Source organism: Gallus gallus, chromosome 2 (assembly GCF_016699485.2).
Source record: "Gallus gallus isolate bGalGal1 chromosome 2, bGalGal1.mat.broiler.GRCg7b, whole genome shotgun sequence".
Lineage (NCBI taxonomy): Eukaryota > Metazoa > Chordata > Aves > Galliformes > Phasianidae > Gallus > Gallus gallus.
The window spans coordinates 102902270-102929173 of record NC_052533.1 but is presented as its reverse complement, the minus strand read 5'-3'; the positions used below and the strand labels follow the sequence as shown (position 1 = coordinate 102929173).

At 42.8% G+C, this 26904-nt stretch overlaps 2 protein-coding genes across 15 annotated transcripts in view; one reads left to right on the top strand and one right to left on the bottom strand.

Annotated features, from left to right (window-relative positions):
- Window positions 1-21858, top strand: part of OSBPL1A (oxysterol binding protein like 1A) — a 76305-nt gene extending 54447 nt beyond the window's left edge. For 8 of the 14 annotated variants that reach the window (XM_046938225.1, XM_419165.8, XM_046938224.1 and 5 more), the window contains 12 exons: window positions 1833-1989; window positions 6868-6943; window positions 8557-8691; window positions 9014-9111; window positions 9870-10052; window positions 10557-10664; window positions 10757-10846; window positions 11083-11209; window positions 13891-14007; window positions 14737-14860; window positions 16821-16911; window positions 20694-21858. In XM_046938225.1, the coding sequence (XP_046794181.1) occupies window positions 1833-1989; window positions 6868-6943; window positions 8557-8691; window positions 9014-9111; window positions 9870-10052; window positions 10557-10664; window positions 10757-10846; window positions 11083-11209; window positions 13891-14007; window positions 14737-14860; window positions 16821-16911; window positions 20694-20796 (1409 nt within the window). In that variant the 3' untranslated portion in view covers window positions 20797-21858. Of the gene's footprint in view, window positions 1-1832; window positions 1990-6867; window positions 6944-8556; window positions 8692-9013; window positions 9112-9869; window positions 10053-10556; window positions 10665-10756; window positions 10847-11082; window positions 11210-13890; window positions 14008-14736; window positions 14861-16820; window positions 16912-17820; window positions 17845-20693 lie in introns of all 14 variants that reach the window. The other 6 variants (XM_015277981.4, XM_046938220.1, XM_046938222.1 and 3 more) reach the window with 1 other exon arrangement.
- Window positions 21859-22080: 222 nt separating this feature from the next.
- Window positions 22081-25888, bottom strand: CABYR (calcium binding tyrosine phosphorylation regulated). Its single transcript, XM_015277985.4, has 5 exons — window positions 25803-25888; window positions 25303-25475; window positions 25163-25216; window positions 23965-24703; window positions 22081-22365 (listed from the first exon to the last, which is right to left on the bottom strand). Exons 2-5 carry the CDS (start codon window positions 25439-25441, stop codon window positions 22326-22328), a joined length of 972 nt encoding a protein of 323 aa, XP_015133471.1. The 5' UTR covers window positions 25442-25475; window positions 25803-25888; the 3' UTR covers window positions 22081-22325.
- Window positions 25889-26904: the final 1016 nt, after the last annotated feature.

The following is a 26904-nucleotide window of genomic DNA, read 5'->3' as shown; positions in this document are numbered from 1 at the left end:
AGGGACACCTACAGCTACATCAGGTTGCTCAGAGCCCCATCCAGCCTTACCTTCAGTGTCTCCAACAATGGGGCATCCACCTCCTCTCTGGGCAGTGTGTTCCAGTGCCTCATCATCCTTACTGTAATAAATTTCTTTGTTATATCCAACTCAATCTTCCCTCTTTAGGTTTGAAACCTGTTTCCCTTGCCTTACCACAGCAGACCCTGCTGAAGACTATGTCACCTTCATTTTATGTCCCCCTCTTTAGATATTGAAAGCCTGCTATCATGTCTCCCTGGAGCCTTCTCTTGTGCAGGCTGAACAGCCCCAGCTCTCTTAGCCTGTCCTCATAAGAGAGGTGTTCCATCCCTTGCATCATTTTTGTGGCCCTCCTCTGGACGCACTCCAACAGGTCCATGTCTCTCCTGTACTGAGGACTCCACCTCTGGATGCAGTGCTTCAGATGAGGTCTCACCAGCACAGAGCAGAGGGGCAGAATCACCTCTTGACGTTCTGATGATGCTTCTTTTGATGCAGCCCAGCATATGGTTGGCTTTTTGGGCTGCGAGGGCACATTGTGGGCTCATGTCCAGCTTGCCCCCCACCAGGTCCTTTTCAGCAGGGCTGTGCCCCATCTTTACATCCCGTAGCTTGTATTGATAGTGGGAATTGCTGAAAATCTTGTCATTGCCCCCTTCACCAAAGCAGAGTCTAACTGACATGTTCTGGAGAAGCTGTGTGTTTTTAAGAGAGAACAGAAAAGCATCTGGCAATGGACTGCCGTGACTCTTGGACGGACAACTACTTCAGTGGCTTTGGATTGCTGGGTTTGAATTAGAATCAGTGTATGAGAGAGTGACTAATTTTACAATTATTTCTCTGGGCATTTGCAGTCAAGAGCAGTAACATATGCTTGGAAAAGTGCATAGCAGGAACAGTGTCTACTACAATTAGGGTTTGCTTTTTTCAGAAGCAGTGAGGGTTGCTACCTCACTGGCTGTCTACCATTCACTGTTGTACCTGGTTCCTGCTGAAAGGTTTCCCAAATGAGGTAGAAATTGGTGCATCTTCTCTTGTCTAGAGCTGTTCCATTGCTTCCTGGAACTTGCAATTGGATAATCCTTTGGCAAACTTGTGAAGCTTGAGAGACTAAAATGTGAAACAAAAGTAAGACCTTTTGCCAGGAAATTGTTTGTTTTTGAATTTGGAGCAAGACTGTCTTTTCTTGAGAGCTGGTTAAGCACTATCTGAACTAAACACTGGCTGGAAGTCAGATGGTACTGATATCCACAGTTTTAGCTGTGATGTGGATTGTACTATTAACCTGCCTTCCAGAGTACAAAGCTTATTGATTGGTGAGCTTATCATTGTTGGGACTTGCATGGTTAGTGTAATCTTAATTGCATACAGTACCTCCTTTTGGTCTTTGTTACTTGCTCAGTGGATTGGAAACTGAAAGTTGCTGAAAAGCAGAGTGTCTAAGAGTTTAGACCAAACTGAGATCTTGCACAGAAGGGGTCGTCAGGGCTTCACGGCTGAGCTGGTTAGGTAAACTACTAGCATTTGCCCTAAGCAAGTTGTAGTAGCTTTGATTTAATAAAAAGATCAGGTTTTGGCTCTGTTGGATAGAAGAGTTTTAATCTTCTGTGTTCTTGCTCATCTCTTCAATCTATTTCTAGGTACAGAGCTGTAGCAGTCTGTGGCAGTACTAGTTACTTACGAAGTAGATGCAGTTATCAGGACACAGGAGCCTACTTAGGTTTCAGTTTTGTACGAGGAGAGAAGATCTGTTAGTGACGGAAGTCTAGCACTGGCAGAAGATTCATTAACATGCACCTGCTCTTTTGCAGATTCAGAATCTGAAAAATCATTAAGTGGATTTGAAACTACAACAGCCTACTCACTAGAAGACAGCATGGATTCAAAAGATACAATAACTTCAAGCGTGTCTGAAGAAAAGGTTTGTGGCAGTGGAGAGTCAATGTCTAATGGAATCAAAAAACACAGGTAGGATATTGCCTGTTCTTAAGGTATTATAGCATACATTAAAGGTGAGTGAAAGACTGCTAGGATCTCTGACAACATAATTTGTGGAAAACTTCTAAAACTTTGCTAGGGATGATTGAAAAGTCATTGTTCTAAGATTTTATGAAGAATGTCTTTCCAAGCTTAGTGTTTTTCTTTGTAGCTTGCTTTTTGATGATCTAATCTGAATAAGTAAAAATAAAATACAGTGTGCTATGTAAAAAATGAATAGATCTTATTGAGGTGTATGTGGATTTTAATTCCTTCATGTATCTTTAATGATCTATGCCTCTTATTGCCACTTTAATTTCCAGTCATTTGATCCTTCTGTTGGTATTAGGAATGAATGAAAAATATTTCTAGCCTGTCATCAGAAACTTAAATGTGAACAAAGGGAGTCTTATTCTAAAAGTCTCATCTATGTTTTATGTGCTTATTTTGTGTTGTCAAATGATCCATTTTTGTTTGTTTCCTTACCTGTAAAGGAGGACAATAGGTCTAGAGTTAATGAGCTGTAATAGACACCACAATTCTCAAGTTTCAGCGAAGGGCAATATAATGTTTGTGCTACAGATGAAGTCAAGCTTCAATATGTTTCAAAAAGATTAATTTGGAAGTGTTTTGAACCTGCCAAATGATGATGAGGACACCAGATCTCTGTAAAAAAGGGTATTAAAATTTAATTTTAGGGAAACAAAGACGTGCTTTTAACTACTTGGTATCGTAAGCAGTTAAACTGCACGACTGTGGAAGCATGTGGGAATGTCAGAGACTTGATGTCTCAAGGTTCAACCTCTGAATCTACGTCCCTCTTGTACTAGGCGAAAATTAAGGTGCATGAGGGCTTGGGTGGAGTAACAGGGTGGTTGGGAAAGATAACGTAAAGCAGCTGACTGAGCATACTGCTTTCTGCTGTTGTGTTGTTAGGGTGTTGTTTATGGCCTTGATTAGGTGCCTTTCCTAGTCAGAAGAGGAATTCTGGGGAGGGGAAGCACCAGGTGAACTTGGACGATTGTATTGCACTCACTGCCTTTGAAAGCATGAGGAGGAAAGAGGCAGTTCCCAATCAACATAAAAACGACGCATGTTGACATGCATTTTCTGAGGAGTTTTAGCAGCAACTGATAACTTGGTATGAAAGGAAGTAACTTGGCAAGATTTGATAGCTGTTTTTTTTTTTTTTCCAGAGCTCTGCTAATTTACATTTTCCCTCCAAGGGCCATCTTGCAGGATAGAAGTTGTGCGGTGTTTCTTGCCTTGTTTCTGAGGCTTGTGGTGACTGTGGTATTTGTCCTGATAAAAGATCTGCTCAGTGTGTCTGCCTGCAGTTCTGAATTCAGAACTGTCACCTAGCTGGAGTTCCTGGCTCCAATTTGTGCCTGTTTTGGTTTGGGAGTCAATTTGCAGTGCATTTGGTCAAATATGCATCATCTGTGATGCCTCCTTAGCTACTTTGTGCTATGCAAAGTGAAGAGAGCAGAATGTTTTGCCAGCACCTACTTCCAATTTTATACCTTTAACTCTTTATTTAACTTCCTTTTGTTAACTGCATGAAAGCAAGTTGCTTGGAGGCTTGATAAAAATCTTTTGCCTAAAGTCCTTGTACTTTCCAGTAGTTCATCAGATGAATAGAGGAGCTGCAGCTGCATTTGAGTTGCACGTACAAATACCCAACACTACTTACCTGTCCATATAAACGTAACTTTTTTCTTACCTTCATATAGAAAACTTGAGCTGTAGTCCACCTCTCTCTGTTTGAGTGGTATAGGTTTTGTGTAGGGAGTTGGAGGCTGCTTTTTCTTGATTGGCTGTTGTTTTGGAGATGTAGGAATAAATCTGTTGGATTCATAAAATTATAGAATGGCTTAAGTTGGAAGGGACCTCAAAGCCCACCCAGTCCCACTCCGTGCTGTGGGCAGGGCTGCCACCCAGCAGCTCAGCTGCCCAGGGCCCCATCCAACCTGGCCTTCAGTGCCTCCAGGGATGGGGCACCACAGCTTCTCTGGGCAGCTGTGCCAGCGCCTCACCACCCTCTGAGTAAAGAGTTTCTTCCTAACTTCTAATCTAAATTTCTCCTCTTTTAGTTTGAAGCCATTCCCCCTATCACTGTGAGGCCATGTAAAGGTCCCTCTCCTGCTTGTAAGCTCCCTTCAAGTACTGGAAGGAACTTCAAAGAAGTAATGGTGTTAGGATGTGCAGATGGATGAAGCCAGCACCTTTGGATGTATTACTAAGGATGCTGTTGGTGGCAGTTAAAACCTGGCTTTCATCAGACTATTTAGCTTTTAAGTTTTCTAGGCGAGTAATAGCCAAAGCAACTTAAAATGCCAAGGCCTAGCTCTGACACATAATTTGCTGTCCAGGTCAGGACTTATCAGAACAGCTTGCGTCCTACTGATTGGTCATAGAGTGTTTGCAGTAATACTGATGATATGGTTTGTAGTTTTAGGTCGATTTGGGAATGGAGTTTTGAAAACTTCATGGGAGAGAGTTTGAGTACGTTAAATAGTTCAGTACGTTCAATAGCTTGGAGTAATTAATAAAAAATGATCTCAAAGAAACTAATCTGAGCCAAGCATAAAAAACAACTACCCCCAAAAACAAAGCAGCCAAGCACCAAACACCCTCACACAGAAATGTTCTGTAGTATCCATCACTGTGTAACATCCTTTTGTCACTACTGTTTCCCTCTTTCTGCTGGGTTTCAACAGTCACCTTTCCCTTTGGGAAACCTTTCAGAACCTTTCATACATACATTCATACAAATGCATTCAGTGTTTGTGCTCTGCTCTTTGCGAGCAGTCAGGTTGTTCAGTCAGGTTTGCAGGAAGGCAAGCTGAACAGGCCTTGCTCACACCATATGTCTCCTTCCCAGCAAGATTCCTGTAGTAGTTAATCTGCTAAAGGTAATGCTTTGGACAAGTGTTTTTTTATCTGTTCTACTGCAAAGAAATTCCTGCAGCTGTTTTTGTCGCTTACAGCTAAAACTAACTTCCTGAGTTGTTTCTAAAACAGACAGCTGGAAGGAAATTTTTGCATTCACAAACCTTTCCCTTAATCACAGGGACTGGGTCAAGGTTAGTAGGCCTCAAGTCTTGGCTGCCTGTCATTTTTGCACGTGTCCTTACTTGCCCCCAGAAGCTGCCTTGGTGGATTAGAAGTGTTCTTTTGCTTCAGTACATGTGTGCTACAAGGAGGAAAGAGCTGAATATCACAAGCTTGCACAGTTACTCATAGAAAGAAATGTGGATGAGTGGCTTAAACTGAGCGCCAACTTGCAAGCAGTTAAACAAATTGAGTGGATGACGTGTTAACTTCAACAAAAATGAGAACTGTGTTAAGCATTAGTGGTACATGAGTGTTCTGTGTGCAGAAGGGCTTACTCAAAAACTATCTGCTCTACTACCCGCCTTCTTTGCCAGATGCACAGGGAAATTAAGTAAACAGTACAAATGAAAATAAGACTGAATGCTTGGTGGACACTGTCCTCTCCTGGACGTCTGTATCAAAGCATCCCCAGAAGTGTTTTATACTTACTGTTATTCAAGATTCTCTATTTCAATCCACGTATTGATATCTGTCATACAGGGAATGAATGGTACTATGTTTATTAAGTAAAACAAGTCCTCCTATCTACTTATGCTCTCTGCCACAGTCAGGCTGTTAACAAGTAAGAGGAAACATAGTTAGTACCTTAAGGAGTTCAGGCACAGACTTTTTTTGATAGAACTGAAGGATCAACTTTGGTAAAGGTGTTTTTGTAACAGGCAAGTATGGGTGGTAACACAGCATATAGGGCTACTGAAACAAACAGCCTGGCTTGGCAGAGTTGGCTAATCTTTGAAGTGAAATAGCTCATGCGGTTTGAGTGCGCTGTGGGTAATTCTTATCTATCGAGGATTTTCCTCAGTACCAGCTTCACAATCCAAACACTTGATTTTAGTGTTGCTGTGGCCAAAGGGATTTGACCTGTATTTCTGCCTTTCTCAAGGCAAATAGGTTAATAGTTGAGCTGGTCAGAGTAGCAGCATGAAAATCAAACAGAATCTCTGCTTGATTTCATGCAATGCTGATAGTTACAAGCTGTTTCGCACAGGCTCAATGTTGCTCTTGAGAAAATGTGTAAGACCTGTTCCTGAAGCTATTCTTTCTGTTAGGGTTTTTTCTTGGTGGTGGTTTTGTGTTTTTGGTTTGTTTTTTTTTATTTCTGTGGGTTGTTTCTTTCCTGTGTTGTTACTGTTGTGTTTTGGTTTTGTTTTGTTTTGTTTTCCTGGAGAGATTATTTTAACTATGGGCAATAAATGCTCTTTGTGGTCACTATGCAGTTGACTGCTAAAATCAATAAAATAAACAGTGGTGGTACTTCCATATATTTATGTCCCATATCTGTTCTCCCATAGTGAATGTATGTACAGCGTCCTTCATAAGGAGAGATTCTCTTCCATTGCTTTTATGCAAAATGAAGGGAATGTTTCCGAAATTGGTTTTTGGGGGAAAAAAAAAAAAAAACCAAAATCCTGATTTGTGTGCAGGTAAAGCAGTTCACTTCTTCAAAGTAGGACTGCTGTTTCTCCTGTGGTTATAATTTCACGTGCATTAATTTAAAATAAATAAAACTAAAATGAAATGAAGTTTAGGTGAAATGAGCTTATGAACGTTAAAATTGAAGTTAGGCTGGTATTTGTAATGAAAGCTTCCCAGCACTTTATTTACCTTGGTAATGGTTTTTGGGCTTTACAGTTCACTGGGTGATTTGGAAAACTCTTACTTTCCAAGGAAAGTGTTTGGGTTTATCCATCATTGTTAGTGATGGAAAGCTTATGCTACTCATTCTCTTTACTTCCTCATTTCTTTCCACAGAACAAGCTTGCCATCTCCAATGTTTTCCAGAAATGACTTCAGTATTTGGAGTATCTTAAGAAAATGCATTGGAATGGTAAGTAATCAGAAAGCTGTGTTAAATAATTTGATCGCAGAATCATAGAATGGTTTGGGTTGGAAAGCACCTTTAAGATCACCCAGCTCCATCCCCCTGCTATAGGCAGGGACACCTCCCTCTAGACCAGGTTGCTCACAGCCCCACCCAGCCTGGCCTCGAATGCTTCTAGGGAGGGGGTAAGTGTTACTATTGATAGAATCATAGAACTGCTCAGGTTAGAAAAGACTTTCAAGATCAAGTCCAACCTCAGCCTAACCATACTACCCTAACTCTAACAACCCAGCATGTTACTGATTCATTTGCCCAAATGAGAACTTGTTGGGGACAGGAATTTCTTGGTTGTTTGTTTGTTTGGTTTTTTTACTTGTGCTTTGTTTACATTTGTAACCAGGGAAGGTAAGACTTGCTCAGAGCAAAAGTGCTTGAGTAAAAGCATTTTCTCTTAAATTTAACCTTTGAAGTACTTTGCGGTAGCAGGGTTGGATTTTTTTGTTTGTTTGTTTGCTTTTAATTTTGTTTATTCAATTTTAAGGGTATTTTTTTACTTTGCTCTTCTCCCTGTCCCCTTCGTATTCCAGCCTCCTCTCCCTAGCAGTGTTCCTGGCCAGATGGTGGGCAGATCAGGGGTTGGCTGGCTGGCACATAATCTGCTTCCAGCTAAGGGTGAATTGGAAAGAGGTCGTCTTTTCATTAGATCCTCCAGTAGGCTGAAAGTACTTACTGATAAACCTACATCATCCTGTAATGGTAGCCTACCAAAAGGCACGTGTGTTTAGTTGCTGTTCTCTTCTTCATCTCCTGCTTTACTTAGGAACAGCACACAACGCCAAGCAATGAGATATGGAAACATTAGGGAGTGCTGTATCAGTAGACCCAGGTCTCCTGAATTGTTATGGAGCATTTGAGATTTGTCACAGTGGCTCTAGAAGAGAAATACTACATCCCTAAAACACAAAGAACTGATTGAAGGCTTCACTCGCATAATGTGTACAGGAAAAGAAGAATCCTGCTATTGTGATTAAGAACACTTGTTTATTCCATACATTGTCAGTGGCCATACTGTGCTTTTAATTTGCTACTGAAGGCAGTTTGAAAACTGGTACTTCTGTTAGAGAAACTCCTTTTTTTTTTAGTCATAATACAAAATTCCTGGGCTTATCCTGTGCTGCCACATCTCTCTGTCTTCTCCCCTCCCCCTAGTGTGCCCAGCCGCCTACAATAAAGATAATGTGTTTAAGGAATTAGGTGGCCTATATCTATTTTAAGAGTATATGTAACTTAGTCTTCAAAAGGCCCCTTAATACCGTATTGTTTAGTCTCACTTTCTTCACGTGTTTGTTAGTAGGAAGCTAGTCGTTAGATGTTTGGTTTTCTTTTTGTTTTAAGAGTAGCCTTACATGTCAACACAGAAGGGCTTACCCAGCTTATAAGGGCTGTGGAGGGCTTTTTTCTTTTCAGCATTAGCAGTGTCGGGTCAAGCACGTTGCATTAGCACTAAGAGCATCATTTAGTTTTGTAATAAGCCAATTAGGATTGGGTTACTGCTGGTCACTGTATGGTCAGCGTATCTAATCGCTTGGTTTTTAACACAAGTTTCATTTGTGCATCAGGAGTTGTCCAAGATCACAATGCCAGTTATATTCAACGAGCCATTGAGCTTCCTTCAGCGACTTACAGAGTACATGGAGCACACGTACCTCATCCACAAAGCCAGCTCTCTGTCTAGCACAACTGAGCGAATGCAGGTACTTTGGCTGCTGTAATTTGAATACTTCTTTTTATTTTCTTTTTGTATGGTTTGTCTTAGTATAAGAAGAACTGCTGTTATCAGCTGCATGTCAGATTCTCTTATTCACCAGTTTTGGTTGTGTAGGGAAGTGTTTTGCTTTTCCTAAGGCTTACTTTTTTGAGCCTTTTGTTTAAAAGCCTATTTATTTTCCTCCCTTGTAAGTAGAACCTTCCTATACTACTTGAGAAGAAACATTCTGTAATACTGTGACAGCTGTTATTGTTTGATAAAGACTAAAATCCAGGAGATGAGCTGTGTACTCATATTCTTTTGAACAGTGTGTTGCTGCATTTGCTGTGTCTGCTGTAGCCTCGCAGTGGGAACGTACAGGGAAGCCATTCAACCCATTGCTTGGAGAGACGTATGAATTGATCAGGTAAAAAACAGGATGCACTGAAGATCAGAAGGTGGTGTTTGATGTACGAATGAATGTTTGATTAGATCTGTGAGGTGGCTTGCAAACTGCTCCTTGGCTTGCAAGACGCTGACTGTTCTCATAGCTGCCAGAGGTGTGTGCATTGTGTTGGTGTTCAGCCGTGTGCCCCTCTGTAATGAGAAAGCACTGAAATTTTCATCTCAGGATAAGATTATAAAAATTGCTAGTAAAAGCAAGTTTTTGTTCCCTTTTTATATACAAAAAAATGACTTTTTACTGAAATCTTCTAAATGAAAAGACATATATTACATATAAGGGACATGTTAGAGTTGTCGTAGTAATTATATGAGTGTCCAATGTGCAAATAAGCAATACTAACCTATTATTCTGCAGCTGCATTTAGGGCACATTCTCCTCTCAAACAAATGACTATTTGGCCTGTGATTATGCAGAAGTTTAAGGAATAAGTTACTATGAAAAGTAAACAGATCGACTGATTAAATTTGGTTTGTATTGCTACATATTTGCATGATGTCCTCGGTTACTTAGAATGAGGATGTGATGTGTATGAGTCGATCATTTTGTATTACCTTAGAGCTTTAGCTAAGTTTTACACTGAGTACAGCAACTATCCCCGAGTCCAACTATCTATTTTACCTGGGGAAAAGAACTGCAGTTTCGTTGTACTTTGGGTGCATGCTTTCTCATCTTTATTTTGTATCTTCAGAACACTGATTTTTAGAAACTTTGTTTTTCAGAGACGATCTTGGGTTTAGACTTCTCTCAGAGCAAGTTAGCCATCATCCACCAATCAGTGCTTTCTATGCTGAAGGTTTAAATAATGATTTTGTGTTTCATGGATCAATTTATCCTAAACTCAAATTCTGGGGCAAGAGTGTGGAAGCAGAACCAAAAGGCACAATGACTTTGGAGCTTCTTGAGTAAGTTGATGAATAATAATTGCATAGGTACTGTGGTCACGTCTGTGATGATTAGTGGACATTAGAAGTCTCATGGCTCAGGAATGGGAATGCCTAACGCTCACATCTTAACGTCTGATGGCAGATTGCTTTGTGGGGTGGAGGGAATGAAATGATGAAAGCAACTGATGTCATATGGCTTACTAAACTGTGTAGTAATAGCAGTAATAGATGGTGCTTACATCTGTGTTCTGCAGGTGCCTGGACAACCAGTCCAAGACTAGCACACTTGAGTCCTGTTGGCTTTCCTAACATCATTCAGCATCCACAGGGACTGCACTGATGTTGCTGTTTTTAAGGAATTGATAAAATCAGTAGCAATAGGTTAATAAAATTCCTACTTTGCCTGGCTTATTGCCATGCCCATTTCAAGGCTTGATGTGGGTTGTAGAAAATGGCTTGTCACAGCAGTGACATTCAGTACAAAGTTACGCTTATGGGGATTTTCTTGCCTCCCTCCCCTAGACACAACGAAGCCTACACATGGACAAATCCTACTTGCTGCGTGCACAACATTATTGTGGGCAAACTTTGGATTGAGCAGTATGGAAACGTGGAAATAACTAACCACAAGTAAGTTAAGAATGTGGGAGATTTCACATGCTGTGTGTTGAAAAAAGGAAAGTTATCTGCAAGTGATGAGTGCCCTCTTGTTCTGTCTGTAGAACTGGTGAGAAATGTGTGCTGAGTTTCAAGCCCTGCGGCCTCTTTGGGAAGGAGTTGCATAAAGTTGAAGGCTACATACAGGACAAAAGGTAACAGTTCCATTCCTAATAGGAAACAAATTGCTGCCCTTTGTTTCTAGCAGCTGCTAAATAGGATGTCCAATGCCAAGGGCATGAACTTGAAAGAGAGCAGGTTGGGAGTTGTGTAATACCAATAGTGCAGTTTGAAGAATTGCTCTCAAAAAAGTTCTTCTTTCAACTAGTTCTGTCTGAAATGAAATGAATCTCTTTTAGCTCCGTTGTAAACACAGACTTTTTTTTGACAGCAAAAAGAAACTTTGTGCGCTGTACGGGAAGTGGACGGAGTGTTTGTACAGCGTTGACCCAGCTACTTTTGAAGCTTACAAGAAAAATGACAAGAAAAATGCAGAAGAGAAGAAAAGCAGTAAACAGGTATTGGTCCTTTAAGGGGCTGGTGCATCTTCAAAGGCACTGTAGGCCAACTCAATGTTTTGGTAGTACTTAAGAGCATTAAGGTTACTTTTCACTTATTCTCTCTTTCCGGGTGAGATATAAAAAGCAGACTGGATGGATATTAGCATTAAGGGATAAAATGCTTCTGCTCTCGAGGATTTGTATTCAAGCTTCCCAGATCTTGGAGTTACCTAACAACAGGGTTGTTCATTATCTGCCCCTTTAGCCCAAGTCGTATGGAGGGAATTGCATATTTGTTGGTTGGGCCATGGTTCTGATCATGTACAATCATTATTATATTTTAGTAGGAGGATTTGGACTTCTAGAGGTAGAATAGACTGGCTTCTCATCTTGATCCCATTTTTCAGCTTTTCCAAAGAATGTTTATATTTCTTTTACGACGTTGTTCTGACCATAGTGGGGTTTTTTTTTAAGTTGAGGATTTTTATTCTTTTTTTTTTTCCTCAGAGTTGCATTAATTTTCTTCTGGGAGAAAAATAAAACCATTCTTAATTGTTACAGATTTCTGGTAGCAGTATGCTTTTTATTTAAGGTGAATAGCAGTGTTGGCAATGTACAGTGTGATGAAGAATAACCATTCATAGCTGCTTAAAACAGGGACTGATCCCCTTTGGCGACTGAAGCCAGACTTTGTTGTTGGTTTTGGTGTTGCTCATCCTAATGTAAAAACAAGAGGGAGAACTCTTGAAAGCAGTTCTTCCTGTGCAGATTGAGATTGTTGCTGTGTCTGAGATTGCTCCTGTGCCTGTCAGCAGGAGAGAGCTAAAGCACAGGGGATTACTGCTTCTCCTTGAGTCTGACCCAGTGAGCTCTAGGGAGAATGGAGCAAAGAAAAACATACCCAGTGTCTTTGTTCAGTCGCTGCTTTGCATGTTCCAACAAAGCTTAAGATGACCTTTGCTTTTCACTTCAAAATGAAGCACTGTATTGCAACTTGAGCTTTATACATGTTCTTCTGACTCTAGTAAAGCACACCTTTTTTTTTAACTAATTTAACAGAACTATTTCTGTATTTAAAGAAAAAAAAAAAAGCTTGTTAATGCACGCCGTGAAGCTTAGTCTCTTTTGAATGTGTGCTCCCACTGCCCCCTTGTGTTCAAGGAGTTGGCACTGCTTATGATATTTGAATTTCTAGGTGACCCAATTCTCATGCATGTCTGGATGTGGTTTCTCCCTTCATGGTAATAAAGCAGTCACTCAGTCATGACAGTACATTGCCTTCCCAATTCCTTCTAGCTAGAATTTTCAGATTTTTTTTCTTCCAGTTGTTTTTCTGCTATTCTTTTTTGTTGTTACTAAAGTAGGCGTGCTTCTGTCTTTCTTTAGAGAATCTGTGGGGATGCAAGTCCTTTTTCAAAGGGACCCAGGATTCCCTCTCAAAGCCCTTTGATTTTTATAGGGTTAGAACTACTGGAAATATGATTTTTGTGTAGTAATATGGCACTGGCACAGCTGCCCAGTGGGTGCCCCATCCCTGGAGGCGTTCAAGGCCAGGTTGGATGGGGCCCTGGGCAGCTGAGCTGTTGGGTGGCAGCCCTGCCCATGGCAAAAGGTTGGAAATGGGTGGGCTTTTGTGGTCCCTTCCAACCCAAACCATTCCATGGTTCTGTGGTGCTAGATAAGTCTTCTTGTATGTAAAGGTGGTATTTTAACAGCATCGTGATAAGAGTAGTCCCTTGGGTTAGACCAAGGTAATTGTACTGTGAATGAACCAGTCTTTTTTAAATCAAGGTGAAGTATTTCATACAAATATTTCAGTGCAAACGTATGGAAGAAAATAACGTAAGGCAACAGCAGCTGCACTCATGCCTGCTTACGGAATGATTGAGTAGTGCCGAGTATAAAATATGCAACATTGTGGGCACATGAAAATCCTTTGAAGGACAGGACAGGTTGCAAGCACAGCTCAGGCATCGTCAACTAAAAGCCTTGTTTAGCTTCCAAACCTGGTGTGTGTGTAGCTCTGTAGTTTGCGACCTGTTTGTTATCAAAGCACTGTAACCAAGTGCTCCGCAGTGAAACAAGATCCTTAATGCTTCCTAACGTGCTTAGGCAAGTAACACATGAATCATCTCAGAGCACAGTTGAGTCTGGTCTGGGTACTGGATTCATTTTTGTACTACAACATCAGTATATGACACAACTGTCAGAGAGCAAAGCTTATTAGCATTAGGATTAAAGCTGTTGGCATGTAGCCAAAGTATTTAAAGCATTAGCAGCCTTTAAGTTCAGCTCTGTGCTCCAGTGATCTCTGAAACGTGCTGCTGCTGCTTTTAGCTGTGATAGTGACCTGAAGTTTTCTTGGGAGCGTATTATTCATTGTGTAGCAGGCTTTAGTTCAGTATTGTGGTGTAATCTCACATGGCTGAATTAATGTCATTACGTATAGAAGTGTTTGTGGTTAAATGGGACGTCCTTCTGGTAGAGAAACTCACATTTCTTAACATGTAAATATTCAGATCTTATCTACAAAGAAATTGATGTGAGAAACTGCTGGTAGCCTTGGCTTGGGAGGGAATACATACTCTATGTAAATGCTGTTATCCTTCTTGATGAGCATCTTTAAAAGTTTGTTGCTGGCATTATTAACTTGTGGTCAAGGAAATTTGACACACTCCCTTCTTCTGTGCTGTTTTCAGGTGAGCAACACTGAGGAACCCGATGAGATGCCACTGCCAGATTCTGAGAGTGTGTATGTTATTCCTGGAAGTATTTTACTATGGAAGATAACTCCAAGGCCTCCAAATTCAGCACAGGTCAGCTATGCTTCTGCTTACTGAAAAGTGCGTGTTATGTCCTGTTATTCTGCCTGGTCGACACAAAACAAATCCATTTGTGTTCTCTGCCTTAACGGGTCTGGGTTTAACTGTTCACTGCAACAGACTTCCCCATAGGCAGTTAGTTAGCCAGACTTCTCCACAGAATTGAATGCTTTGTGCAGCCAGTGGTGCGGGCAGCTTCCCCACTTCTCTGCACTCTGTTCCCCACGCAGAGGCACGCGGCTTTGCAAGAAAAGACCTCTTCTGAATGGCTTCCTTAGAGGGCAGACACTCTCTAGGAGATGCTTGCAAAGCCTGTACAGTATAGGCTGGTGTGTGAAGGGCCATGGAGCCAGTGGGCAGAGAATGAGATGTGTTCCTGTACAAAAATAGACTTGGAACAAGTAAAGGTGCCCTCTGTAGGTTAATCAAGGGGGAAATCTCTCTTCGGGGAGAGGGAAAATACCAGTCGGACTGGAAAAAGAAGATAAGAGAGAAATAGTGCACTGAGTAATTGGATGCTGTCCTGGTTAAACAGAAACACCAAGGATCAGCTACATTCTTCCTGACAGCGCAGTTTTGCTGGTATCTTGAGTATTGTTATCTCCAGTGCCTAAATAATAAAAAAGCACTTGGATGTTTGTTTTTAGACAGCTGCTTTGTTGTATATTAATACTAGCAGCCCGAGGCTTTGTAAGAAAGTCACCTTTTCTCTTTGTATTTCAGATGTACAATTTCACTAGCTTTGCTATGGCTTTGAATGAATTGGACAAAGAAATGGAAAGTGTCATTCCCAAAACTGACTGCCGGCTACGACCAGATATCAGAGCCATGGAAAATGGAGAAATAGGTAATCTTATTTCTTGTTAAAACTGAAGGACTGGGGGAAACAGTGAAGTTAATTCAACCTTTGAGTTGTTAGATGAACTGTTAGAATAAGTAGCTACTCATAAAGATACAAGACGGTACTTAATCCTTGTACTGCTTCCAGTGCTTGTACGTCACCCACCTCTACTTCATGTACTTCACAGCTGCTTTTAACAGTGCTGTATTTTAGAGTGGTGACCAAAGCTGTGTTGGTAACACACCCTTGTTTTAGCTGCTGCTGAACAAGGAGGTATTACACGCTGTTAACACGCTCAACTATAAAACTTTGACAAGGAGGGTGTTTTTCCAAAGCAGCTGTTGCTTGCAGGCTAGCTGGACATAGATGATACTGGTGGGTGGTGATGAGTGATTGCCTTTGCATTGCTTTTTCTTTCCTTTCACTTGATTAACCGTCTTTAATTCCAACCCATGAGTTTTTCATGCTTTTGCTCTTTTAATTCTGTCTTCCATCCTGGACTGAGGTGAATGAGTGGCTTAGCTTCTAGCCAGGAATGCACCACATCACCTGCCTGCTTATGTCCTTCCATACAAGCTGGAATCTTAAACCTTATGCTGCTCTGTGTTCTATTTAGCTTTAGAACCTTTGCTATGCTCTGTGGTCCAGCCCTATAGCTGGAGACTAAGAGGAGAGTCTTGGAGCATCTAATTTGTGAACTTGTCAGCTTCTGTTTTCATCAACCAAAGCAAAAAGAATATTTTGAAGTGACAATTCTGAGTAATGCAGTCAAGGCTACTTAAGTTGGGACGTCAGTGACAAATGTGTATGATGCAGATACATTCCTCACTGGGAATTTGAACACTTCTGTTGTCTTAGGATAGTGAATTAGAAATGCATTGTGAGATTTCTGTGCTTTTTAGAAACTTCAGAGAGATTACTGTAGGTGCCATGGAATCTAAGTGTCTTTTAGTCTTCTGACATGCGACCTGGTGTTAAATGCTTGATTGTGGTTTGGAACAACCTCCCCCAGCCCCTTTTTTGCCTCTTTCTCTTTGATATTTTACTTTTAAAGCAAGGTGGCTACATTTATAGACTAAAAGTGGGGGGGCATTTTGCTTCTTCTGCCTTACTGAGTGATTGGGGTAAGTCATGAAACCTCTGAATCAGTTTCACCTACATAATAGCACAATCACTGTGACTACTTCTGATAAATAGTCTGAGATTTGGTATGAAAAACAGTGACGCAGGTGTACTACGGCACAGTTGTACTTTAGAGGGTTGTTTTCCTCAGAAGTGGCTAACTGCTGCTTGGAGGCTTATTAAAAAGTAAAAACAAGAGCAGATCAGTGAATTCCCACAACCACTCTCTTGACTGGAGGATTCCTGTGTAGCCGCTGGGATGGACGTTGTTGGTTCACAGCATCCCCAGTAACTTGCATGTCTAAATTCGAAGTGCAGTAACTATGCCTTTAGCAACAGGTCATATTCCTTCACTGTACTAGCAGCATGAAGTTGATCTAGCAGATAGACCTGCAACAGGCAGTGCTAGAAGCCGGTAGGGTAACCAGGAACAGCTGATAGTCTTCCAGATGTTATCTCAGTTATTTCTTTCTGAGCTGTACGTGAAATACTTTTTGAGGATTCAAATATGAAAGAGATTACCCTTCACATAATCTGTTTTTCAGTCTTCCTCAAGATGTCCTGAAGGGAAAATAAAACTGTCCTTTATGCCAAATGGAAGCTTGCTTTGGACCATGACCCATGTTTGCCTTCTGCTCCAACAAGAAAAAAATAAAAATAGGGGATTGATTCTTCATGGTTTGGAAATGAATATTCCAACCCCCCTATTCCTCTGCTCCCAGGCCGAAACAGATACACTTCTGTGTTACGTAGAATGCTTTTTAAAGGGATAACTTATTAATGTGCTGGGTCAGATGGATTAATGACCATGTATTTTTTACCTGTGTATTTTTGTTCCTTCAAGATCTGGCTAGTGAGGAGAAGAAGAGGCTAGAAGAAAAGCAAAGGACCGCCCGCAAAAATCGTTCAAAGTCAGAGGAGGACTGGAAGACGAGGTCAGTGTGCCTGCATGTGGATGGGTGTATTGGTATGAAAGTGTTGAACATTCAGGTTAACTGCCAGCTCACGCTGGTGGTGTGCGGCGTCAGTGTGAAGCCGACATCTCAGCATTGGTGGTGCTGCTGTGATGTATACAGACTGTGGGTCTGTGCAGGCTGCAGCACCCAGGATCAGATGTGGTCTTGGTTCCTTCCCCCTCAGTGCTTGTGCACCCATGTTCATATGCGAAGTGTTAAAGCGTGTTGCCTTTTCTGAGTGTGAAAAAGATGCTGCTGCTGATGGCTGTTTGTAGGGACAGTTGTTGCTGGTGATTGATGTGTAATGCCTCAAATATGTATGCTTGGCCAAAGCGAGGAATAAACAACTCCTCCAGTGAACTTGATGGCATATCGCCCACAACTTCTCAGATCGGTTGCTGGGTGCTGGCAACAATGTACTCCTGCAGCATACAGGTTTTTTGGTTATTCCTCTTAAAGATGGTGAAATGGCTTCATCAGCTCACTCTCCGTGTCATTTCTTCCTTTCCAAGACTAACTATAAAAGTTAGAGGAGTTAAGGGAAGAGTTAGCTTACAAGGCAGCTGCCAGTTGTTTTTCTTAAAAGGGAAGTCAACTGGGAGCTGTCAGGCACAGCTGGTTTCAATAGAAGTCTTAAAACCGTGATCAAATGCATCTCGTTTGACCAGGCAAAGCCTATTCAAATTAATAACAAGAGATTCAAATTTATAACAAGGTGGCCTCTTCACAGGAGGAAAAAAAGGTAGGGCTAAACTCCCTACAAGTAAACAAACTTCATCTCTTCCCTACTAATTAACTGCTTATGCACCCAAGCACCACGGATGAAATGCCTTCAAAATGTCTGTTTGTAACTATGAATCACTTATCTTTTTTTTTTCGCAAATGAAGTCACCCATCATCCCAGAGTCCCAGGTTTGGTCATGTCTGACTGTTTTTCCTATGCCTGCTTTCCTGCAGTGTTTGGGTTTGTTTGTCCCGAAACTGGTGCAAAATAACATTTTTTGTAATGCTTCTGAGTAGATGTGTTACGTGCAGAACAGCCTCACGCCTCTCTCTTCTTTCCCTGAATTCAGAGGCTCTGTATGCTTTGGTTCTGGCTCTCACCAAGTGGTAGGGATAACTAACACTGTTCCTCCAGCTGTGTGAAGTACCTACCCTAAGGTACAGCTCGAAGCACCTCAGTTTGGTATAAGAACTAAGGGAATTTCCAGAGCACAGTGCAGGGCAATGGTGCTCAGGGTCTGTAGTCAGTGCAAAACTATTCACGAGGTTGTCCAGTTGCTGTAGAGCCAGCACTGTGCAAGTTGTCAGTGCATGGACTTCAGACTCACTCACCACTTTCCTGGTATCGCTTAAGAACTCCTTATTTTCCTCTGTGTCTCCAAAGCTTTGGCAGAACCTTCCTTGAGTCTGATCTTTTAAGTAGGAATGCCAAGTGTGACTGCTTTCAAAAGATGGATATAAATTATGTAGGAAAAGCTCCTTTTCATTTGAATGTAAAGAGTTCAGTGTGGGGAAAAAAGCCATTTTGTTGGAAGGCAACTCTCCTGCTGCTCCCAGGAGATCAGCCTGCAGGTCTTAACCTGCAGTGTGATGTAAAGTGATGTAAACAGCTGCAGTTTCCCACTGGAGGACACTGTCCTGACCAGCACTGGAATGGAAGGCAGAGCAGTGAGGTCCTGGGCGTACAGCTCCCTAAGCTGCAGGGTGAGGTCATTCCTTGTAGCCCTGACCCTCAGCAAACATCAGGCTTGTGCTCTGGAATAAGCTGCTGTTCCCTGTGAGCTGGGAAGCATGCTGGGCCTGCACACACACCAGTTACTTCAGAGCAGCTGACATGTCCCAAGCAAAGGTTATATGGTAGTAAACCACGTGTGGCACAGGGGGTGAGGGACTTCCACTGACTTCTGTTAGTTTAATCAGGGCAGAAGTGCCATTCAGGAGTTCAACTGTTCAGTTTACCACTGTGATGGCACTACACAAGGCATTACGTCCAGTGTGCATCTCAGATCTTTTGGATCTAACCAGAGCCTCCTACTGGCCTCCCTGCTCTGTAGTATGGCATTATAATGCTGGTTGCCTTTGTACTTCTGCTGTTTAAAGTCAGTTGGTTGTAATCACAGGATCATTAAGGTGGGAAAAGACTGCTAAGATGACCTAGTCCAATCATCAGCCCGTCCACACTGTGCCTGCTAACCTGTGTCCCAAGTGCCACATCCATACTGTTCTTGAGCACCTCCAGGGGCAGTGACTGCACCACCTCCATGGGCAGCCTTGGCCACTGCAGTACTGCTCCTTCTGAGAAGAAATTTTTCCTAATATCCAACCTGAATCTCCCTCAGAGTAACTTGAGGTCAATCCCTCTTGTCCCATTGCTGTTACCTGGGAGAAGAGGCCAACCCCCCATCTCACCACGCTCTCCTTTCAGGCAGTTGTAGAGAGCATTAAGGTTTCCCCTGAGCCTCTTCTTCTGCAGTCTGAACCATCCCACTTCACTTAAGACTTGTGCTCCAGACCCTTCATAGCCTCATTGCCCTTCTTTGATCCTAATGTATTTTCATTTCTGCTCTGAAAAGCAGAAAACCTAGAAAGGAAGAGCGAGTTAAAGCATGTGCATGCATGATTTACATCAGTCAGTGTGTTTGCTGCAGTGAGGCATACAAAGCAAAAACTGGCCTTCATGGCCACTGATGAGCTGAAAGGAAGCACTGGAGCATATATTAAGCACAGGAGCTGCTCGTAAGCTGCCTGTGCTGCCAACACAGCATGGCAAAACACGGCAAAAGCTTAAACTACTGCTTGTCCTCTGGGGTCTGCCGTTGTGAGGCAAAAGATTGAGCCAGACCCAAACAGCAAGCTGTGCTCTGTTATGCTGTATGATGTAACTGCCAGAAACAGGCATGGGTGAGGAGGAAGGAGGACAACTCTCTGTGCTCTGGTGCTTTGACAGGCTGTCCTCCCCACTTGGGGTACTGCCAGCAGTCCAACCTTGTGAGGTGACACCCTACTTTGTTGACAGCCCTTCATCTCCTCAAGCTGTGCTGTGTGTGTGTATGTGCACGGCTTTCCTATGAGGAAGAAGAGAGGAGGGGAAGAAACCAGAGTGTGCAAGATTTCAGTGTGTCAGTCAGCAGCCAGCATAGAAGCTGGCATGATGTAACTTAGTGCAGTTGGATCAGCTCTCTGGGCATTCACATTGGCCCCTCACTGCTAACAGTGGGATGCAACACCATCATGCTGTAGTAAGCCCTGACTTCTCCTGCAGCCTGGTGGTGATGTTGCACCTACACCGAGGGTAGTGAACACACTTGTTCTGAGTTGGCACGTTGCAAAACAAGGCTTTGAGACACTGGGGGAAATGTAGATACTGGGGAAATGGCGTTTTTCTGTTCTCAGGACTGCAGTGCTTGTGGTGTTCACGTCTTGAAGACACTGTTATTATTTATGCATGCCAGAATGATGGTTCACAACTGCTTTGAGGTGTAACCGTAGCTGTCCTTTGTATGTGAGAGTCTTGACTGCTCCAAATGGACAAAATGGTGGTGTCAGTAATGTCACCTGGGAGCCACTGAAGTGCTATTGGAATGAGGAAATATGGCTGCTTCAAACAACTTTAAATATACTTCTTAAGATTTTTAAACCAAGAGGGCTCCTGCATTCATGGTAATTACTTTGGACAACAGCTGAAGATGCAGCAAAGCAGTTCTGAACTACAGCAATGTATGGATAGCTTTGGTAACATGCTGCGTGTTTCCTTACAGATGGTTCCACCAAGGCCCCAATCCCCACACCGGCACACAGGACTGGCTCTATTCTGGCAACTACTGGGACAGAAACTACTTTAATTTGCCTGATATTTATTAAAACGCAATAAGAAGCCTGTGGCTGATACAAATAAGTCTTAATCTGTTTTAATGTTTTCCCTCATTTTACTTACCTCCTGAAAGAACTAACGTTATCCAACAGAATATTACGCATCTCCGCAGTAAATCTGGCGGTGCGTGGCTGCGGTCCCTTAGGTAGGGGATTAACTTTTCTGGCTGGCAGTGGGTCCCACGTGGACAAAGTCAGCGAGTCACCACGATGTACAGCTGCCTGGTTTGCTGAATACACCTATATTAGGTTGTGGTGTATGAGGAATGGAACGCCTTGGCTGTTCTGTGAATACCTTCTTTCATAGATAACATTGGCACAAGCAAAACTGGTTTTATTTATTACGACATGGGAATGCCTAGAAGCACACAAAGTCATGGCAATATTCTGTTCTTAAAGCAGAGGAGGGTGTGTCACTTTTGTACAGAGGCAGTTTTTCATGAAGCGACTTTTCTTTCACTGAAGTAACTCCCTTCAACCCTGACCTCGGGTCAGAGATCCCAGAAGCGCGCCCATCTCTGGAGCCTTCACGCAGTTGTTGAAGCTGGTAACGTTACTCAGAGCTATTTATTCCCTATTTTGTGCAGTGTGTTTTGAATTTCGCTCTCCTGTTTTTGCTACCAGCCTTATGGTTTAAGGAATTAAGAGCCATTTAAACACCTGTGGATTGGATTTCAACTGCACACTAATAACAGGTTTGAAAAGAATCTGTTCAATGCACTATAAGTTCTGATGCCCAGCACTACTGCAAACAGGCAAGAAGTGGATCAGTCCGGGACCTGGTGGGACTGTCTGCACACTGCAGGCTGCCTGGGAGGAAGCCTTGTGCATCTCAGAGGTAGGAAGGCACTTCAGCGAGGCCTCCTGTGCACAGCTGCTTTACCCCTTTTCAGTGGGGTGCATTCAATCTTAGAGTGTAAGTTTATACTCAACTGTGTACAGAGCTTCTAGAGGGCGAGCTGTTCCTTGTACAATATTTTAACTGCTGTCTGGAGGTTAGTGTTAATTGAATAATTTAATTGCTACTAAATAAAGGCTTCAAAACTTCTTGCATCTAGTCTAAAGTGAATGGTGTTTGACAGCGGTGACCCTTTCTGAGCAGGTCTCCCAAAGCTGCTGCAGTCACACTGGATCGTGTGCTTCAGTGACCTCTTTTCCTCTCAGTAGGAGCAATCTGCCCCTGGGAGCTGGGGCACAGCATTCATCTTGAGTGTGCAGTGAGACCACAGCTCAAGCCTTGAATGTGGACTAGTGGAAGTGCTACACAGGCAGGAAGATGCTTTCTGTTTTTATTCTGTGTGCAGCTACAATTACCCACGTATGGCAGTGGTACTGGAGACATCTGCACAGATGAGGAGAAGTGCTTTTTTTTTTTGGCTGTGCTTTGCCTGGTTCTTACGGTGAGGGCAGAAATTGGATACCTCATTGCTTCTGCACTCAGGTCTTCACTGCGGACAGCATTTCTTCAGGTCTTACCCTCGAAGTTGCCCAGCAGTTGAGTGATTCCAAGAGCTGTTGTGTCAGTTCTTCATCATGTCATCCAGAATAGAACATTCCACTCTAGGAAACACAAAGCATTTAGTTCCTGCCTTCCCCAGAAGATTTAAGAAGCAAACCTCTACTCACCATCGGGTTTTCTTTTATTTGGAGGGGTTTTTGTTTCCTAAGAATGGATTTTTCTTTTTTCTACTCATTAATACTCTGGGACTGCTGCCTGATGTAATGACAGTCTGTGCTGCTCTACTGTAACTTTCTGCAAGGGCATTTATACCTGGGTGCTCAGCCCTGGCTTGTCAGCATTTTTTTGCAGCCATACCTCATCCAGAGGGATGGCGTAGCAGCAGTTTCCTCTTCAGAACCATAGCTTTTTTCTCAACCAGGCCTGAGGCTACAGTGAGCCTCCTTGCACCTGCATCTTGCTGTGCAAAGACACTGCTGGGAATAGATTTACAGTCCTGTATGTCATTAACAGGAGAGCCCACAAAAAGGAAAGGTGGAACATTTTCCCTCTTGCTTTCTTTTTGCATTGCATAAATTGAAGCAGGTGTTTATGGCAAATTTTTGACCTCATCTCAATTAAGTTAGATGAGAGAGGGTCCACACATGAGAAAATGGTGGTAGTTGTCCTGCTCCATTTGATGCCACAGCTACAATAAAAAGGCAAGAAGGCTAAGAGTAGAAACTGAATTCCAGTCATACTGCAAGTCCTTGTTTCTAAACCAAACATAGCTACCCGTGGTAGAAGCAAGCACGTTAGAGAAGTGATGGAGGATAGCAAAGTAGTTTTGTACATGGCTGCCATAGCGGCAGCCTAGAAAAGCAAAGTTACTCATGGTCAAGAGATTGTGCTGAGCAAGCATTTGAGGACTCACCCATTTGATTTGCATTTCTGAAATCGGGTCTGTCAAACTCCCCCAGAAGCATTTCTTGTTAATAAGCCAATATTTTTCATTTACAGTCTGCCTAAGCTCAGTTTTCCCCTACGCTGTTCTTTGCTGATACCTCACAACTGTGCTGGGACATGGCTTGGACAGATTCCACAGGACCAGGAGACCTGGCACTGAGGGCTCCACCATGGAGCATTTCGCCAACTGGGCAAGGGCTGAGCTGGTCACATCAGCACAGAGAAGAGCTGCTGGTGAGGGCCCCACCAGGAAACACGAGCACCAGGTTTCTTCATGGCTACAAACCAATGGGCCCCCTTGGCTCAGCTGCGGAAAGTCACCAGGCTCACCGAGACAGCATCATTTTTTTTTTAAGTGGTAAACCTCATGTTAGTGCTGTAACAGGATATAATTCAAGAAGATAATCAAAACCCGTTACATCTTTAGCAACAGTGCAGATATATTACATCTCAGGATGCCAACACCCATTTCAGAAATATGCCTTGTTTTGAACAAAACTATTAGAAACCAAGGGCCCCCTTCCCATCCTCTTATCTGTATTTACCCACAAGAATGCAGGATCTTGCCCAGAGCTAGTCCCATTTCTTGACAGATTGCAGAGAGCTCTAACACACGTGCACTGGGGCCAAGCAGATGGCATTGATACAGCAGTTCCTTAGAAGCCATCTCCACCTTGTGTTGCACTGGTGAAGGTGCTTTTCCATTTAATGAAGCTGAAGGGCTGGGAAGATGACAAGGACCCAGACTTTCTTACCTGAAGCAACAAGCTTGCTCAGCTGATTCCATCGGTGCTATGGCTTCCATTTGCTCAGGCTGGAACACTGCATCATTAGCAGCCAGACATGAGATCTGGCCTGCATTTAATGACAGCTTCACAGAAGAAAAAGCTTGTCCACTAAAGGAAATGATTATTTTATCTGGAAACTGCTGTATGGAGGTAGGAACCTCTGCATTCATTATCAGTTTATCAGTGGTTGTGATGGCCTCAGCTGTGCTACAGGAAGGCACAGCCTGCAACTCTTCTTTAGTAGGAGATGGTGGTGGTGGAAGAGATGAGAGTCCTTCCTGCAAGAGGACCGAGGAAACCTGATTTATATCAGTTGTTAAGACAAGGATCTGGTTGTCTGAGGGTCCTACTTCTCCACTCATGGAGGACCAAGGCTGCACTTCTAGATGTGATCTAGAAGCCTCAGCTGCTGAGGCAGCAGAAATATCTTCCTGAAGAGTCTGCGCAGTGGTTGCCACATCCCTCACAAGACAAACAGAACCATTGCTATCTTCCACACAGGCAGGGAGCTGTGCAGGGTCAGAAGGCACATACTCAAGTTCAGATCCCTCAGGGGATAAAGCTTCATCAGGTCCAGGGGGGTGTTTGCTTTCTGGAATGGAACTGGTTGGTGATGGGCACAGAGAAATTCTGGAGCTACGTGAAGCGAGGTCTTCAGGAATACGGTCTTCCCCTCTGTCAGTACATGATTCCTTTCTCTGGGACTCTGTAAAAAGCAAAGCCTCATTATAGTTTATGTCTTCTCTTCCAGTTCCCCATTCCAAGTTTCTGCAAAGTAAAAAATAAAATACAAGGCAGAAGACAAACATAATGGCAATACATTAGCAAATGTTATCATTTAAATAGAGATTGATTTCAGTCTAGTCAATCAGATGTTCTACAGCATGTTTATGAGGCTTCCCAAGAGGAAGTTTGTTGCTTCTTATTAGGAAGGGGAAAGAAAACTGAGAAAGCACTGGTACCGCTCCAAAACCATGGGCTCCTTAACTGTATTCCTGATCCTGCAGTGGTGGCTCTGTTCTCACCCACTGTGCAGAGCTTATGTGCCTCTTTCACTGGCCCCGGTACAGTTGAGATGTAACCCACGGTAAGTGAAAACTACTTGTACCCACTCATGCTGGAACATCATCTGAAAATATCCTAGAAGAATAGAGAATTATCTTACCCTGCTTGAAATCAAATTTTTCAACCACTTCTGTTAAAATCAAATTTGGATTCTCTGAAAACAGAAGCACAAATTAAGCTGGAGTTAGATAAGCACTCAAAGAGCTCACGCTATTCAGATAAGTATTGGCACCAACAAACCTTTTTGGAAGTCAATGAACTCTTGGAAATAGGAAGCTAAAAACCCAGCAATGTCTTCTGGTTTCTGTTTTATGACAGCTCTGCTCACACCCTCAAGCAAAGTCTTGAGGCAGTTCAGGACATTGTCTGGAGGCTCCATTGTCGCACACTGAGGCCGGCTCACAGCTTCTCATCTGCAGCAAGAGAATTCCTGAGCTGAGCACCTGCCCATCCCTGTGGGATTCCAGCAGCACCATGGCAGCAGCCCAGGCCACCACAAACCCTTTTCCAATACTTCCCAATGCCGCTTGCCCTTAAAGAGCCCAATCATTGACTCCCTGCACTCTGTCTTTCTATGTAGCAGGAAGTCTGAACCGTCAGTGAGCTAGGAAACCATCACGGTAATTCAAAAAATATCCCTTTTCCAAAACAGACCAAAAAAAAAAAAAACCAACCCAAAACAAACCAACACCACCAAAACAACCTTTTCTTCCCCCCATGACATGACAAAAGACAATTACCTTAAAGCAAGGGTTTTCAGGGCACACCTGCCATCCCCACACCACCCTGGTACCTGCTCCCACCGCAGCCTCCCCTGTCCAGGGCTGAGCAGAGCGTGATGTCACAGTTCCCATGCATCATACCCATTGACATCCTTCTTCTGAAAGCTGTCAGAACTCCGGGTCTGTGAAACTGCACAATAAAAGCTTTGAAGATGTTTAGATACAGATAGTAACAAAACAGGGAAAAGTATAATCAGAGGTCACCAAGCAGAAGCATAATCCAGCCTAAATATTTATAAAAGCTTCAGCCACTAACAAACACATCCGTTTGAATTGTAAGAGCACAGCATAGGAACATACAGGGAAAAAAACTGACTGTGAACTAATTCACTGTACTGGAACTTGAATGCCATTTTTGGAAACCATCTTAAGCACAGTACCAGCTGCTCTACTAAAACACATTGGCCTTTGGCCCAACGCTGGGGAGCCTATCAGCCTGAGAGCTGTCGGCCTAACTGGAGATAGTCACCTCATCCCACCTGCCTTTGACCCAGATGCAGAAGTGACAGCTTCTCCACAATGTTAAAACCTTACATGAGATAGAGAGCAGTTAATAGACAGAAGTTCAGTGACATAAGGTCCCAAACAAGCTTCATCCTTCTGAGAAAAAAAAATAAAAATCAGTTTGTTCATTAACTCTTCACTAAATACAATTTACAGAAGATGAATCACACTGGTTAGAAGGAAAGTTATTTTTTCCCCCCAGTACATTAAACACATTGATGTGAATGAAACAGGGGTAGGTGTTACGCAGATGTTTTTTGCTCAACCAAGTCTGACAATCTCCCTTTCCTCCTCTACACCACTGGAGCGCTGTCTTGAAAGAAGTCACATCAAGAGATGGACAACGTTTTGGAAAAAGCAGCAATCAAGAAGTTTGGGGTAATAAGAAAACTGAATGTGAACAGAACTGTCTGTGGCTAAAACACTGGTTAACACACAGAAACTAAGTAGGTCGCAAAAACCGTGGGTGATAAGGCAAGGATTCTGAGCAGGAGCATGAAGGCAACATGCAACTTCAGTGCCACCTACTCTGGTGACCTGTGCTGGGTCCCATTTG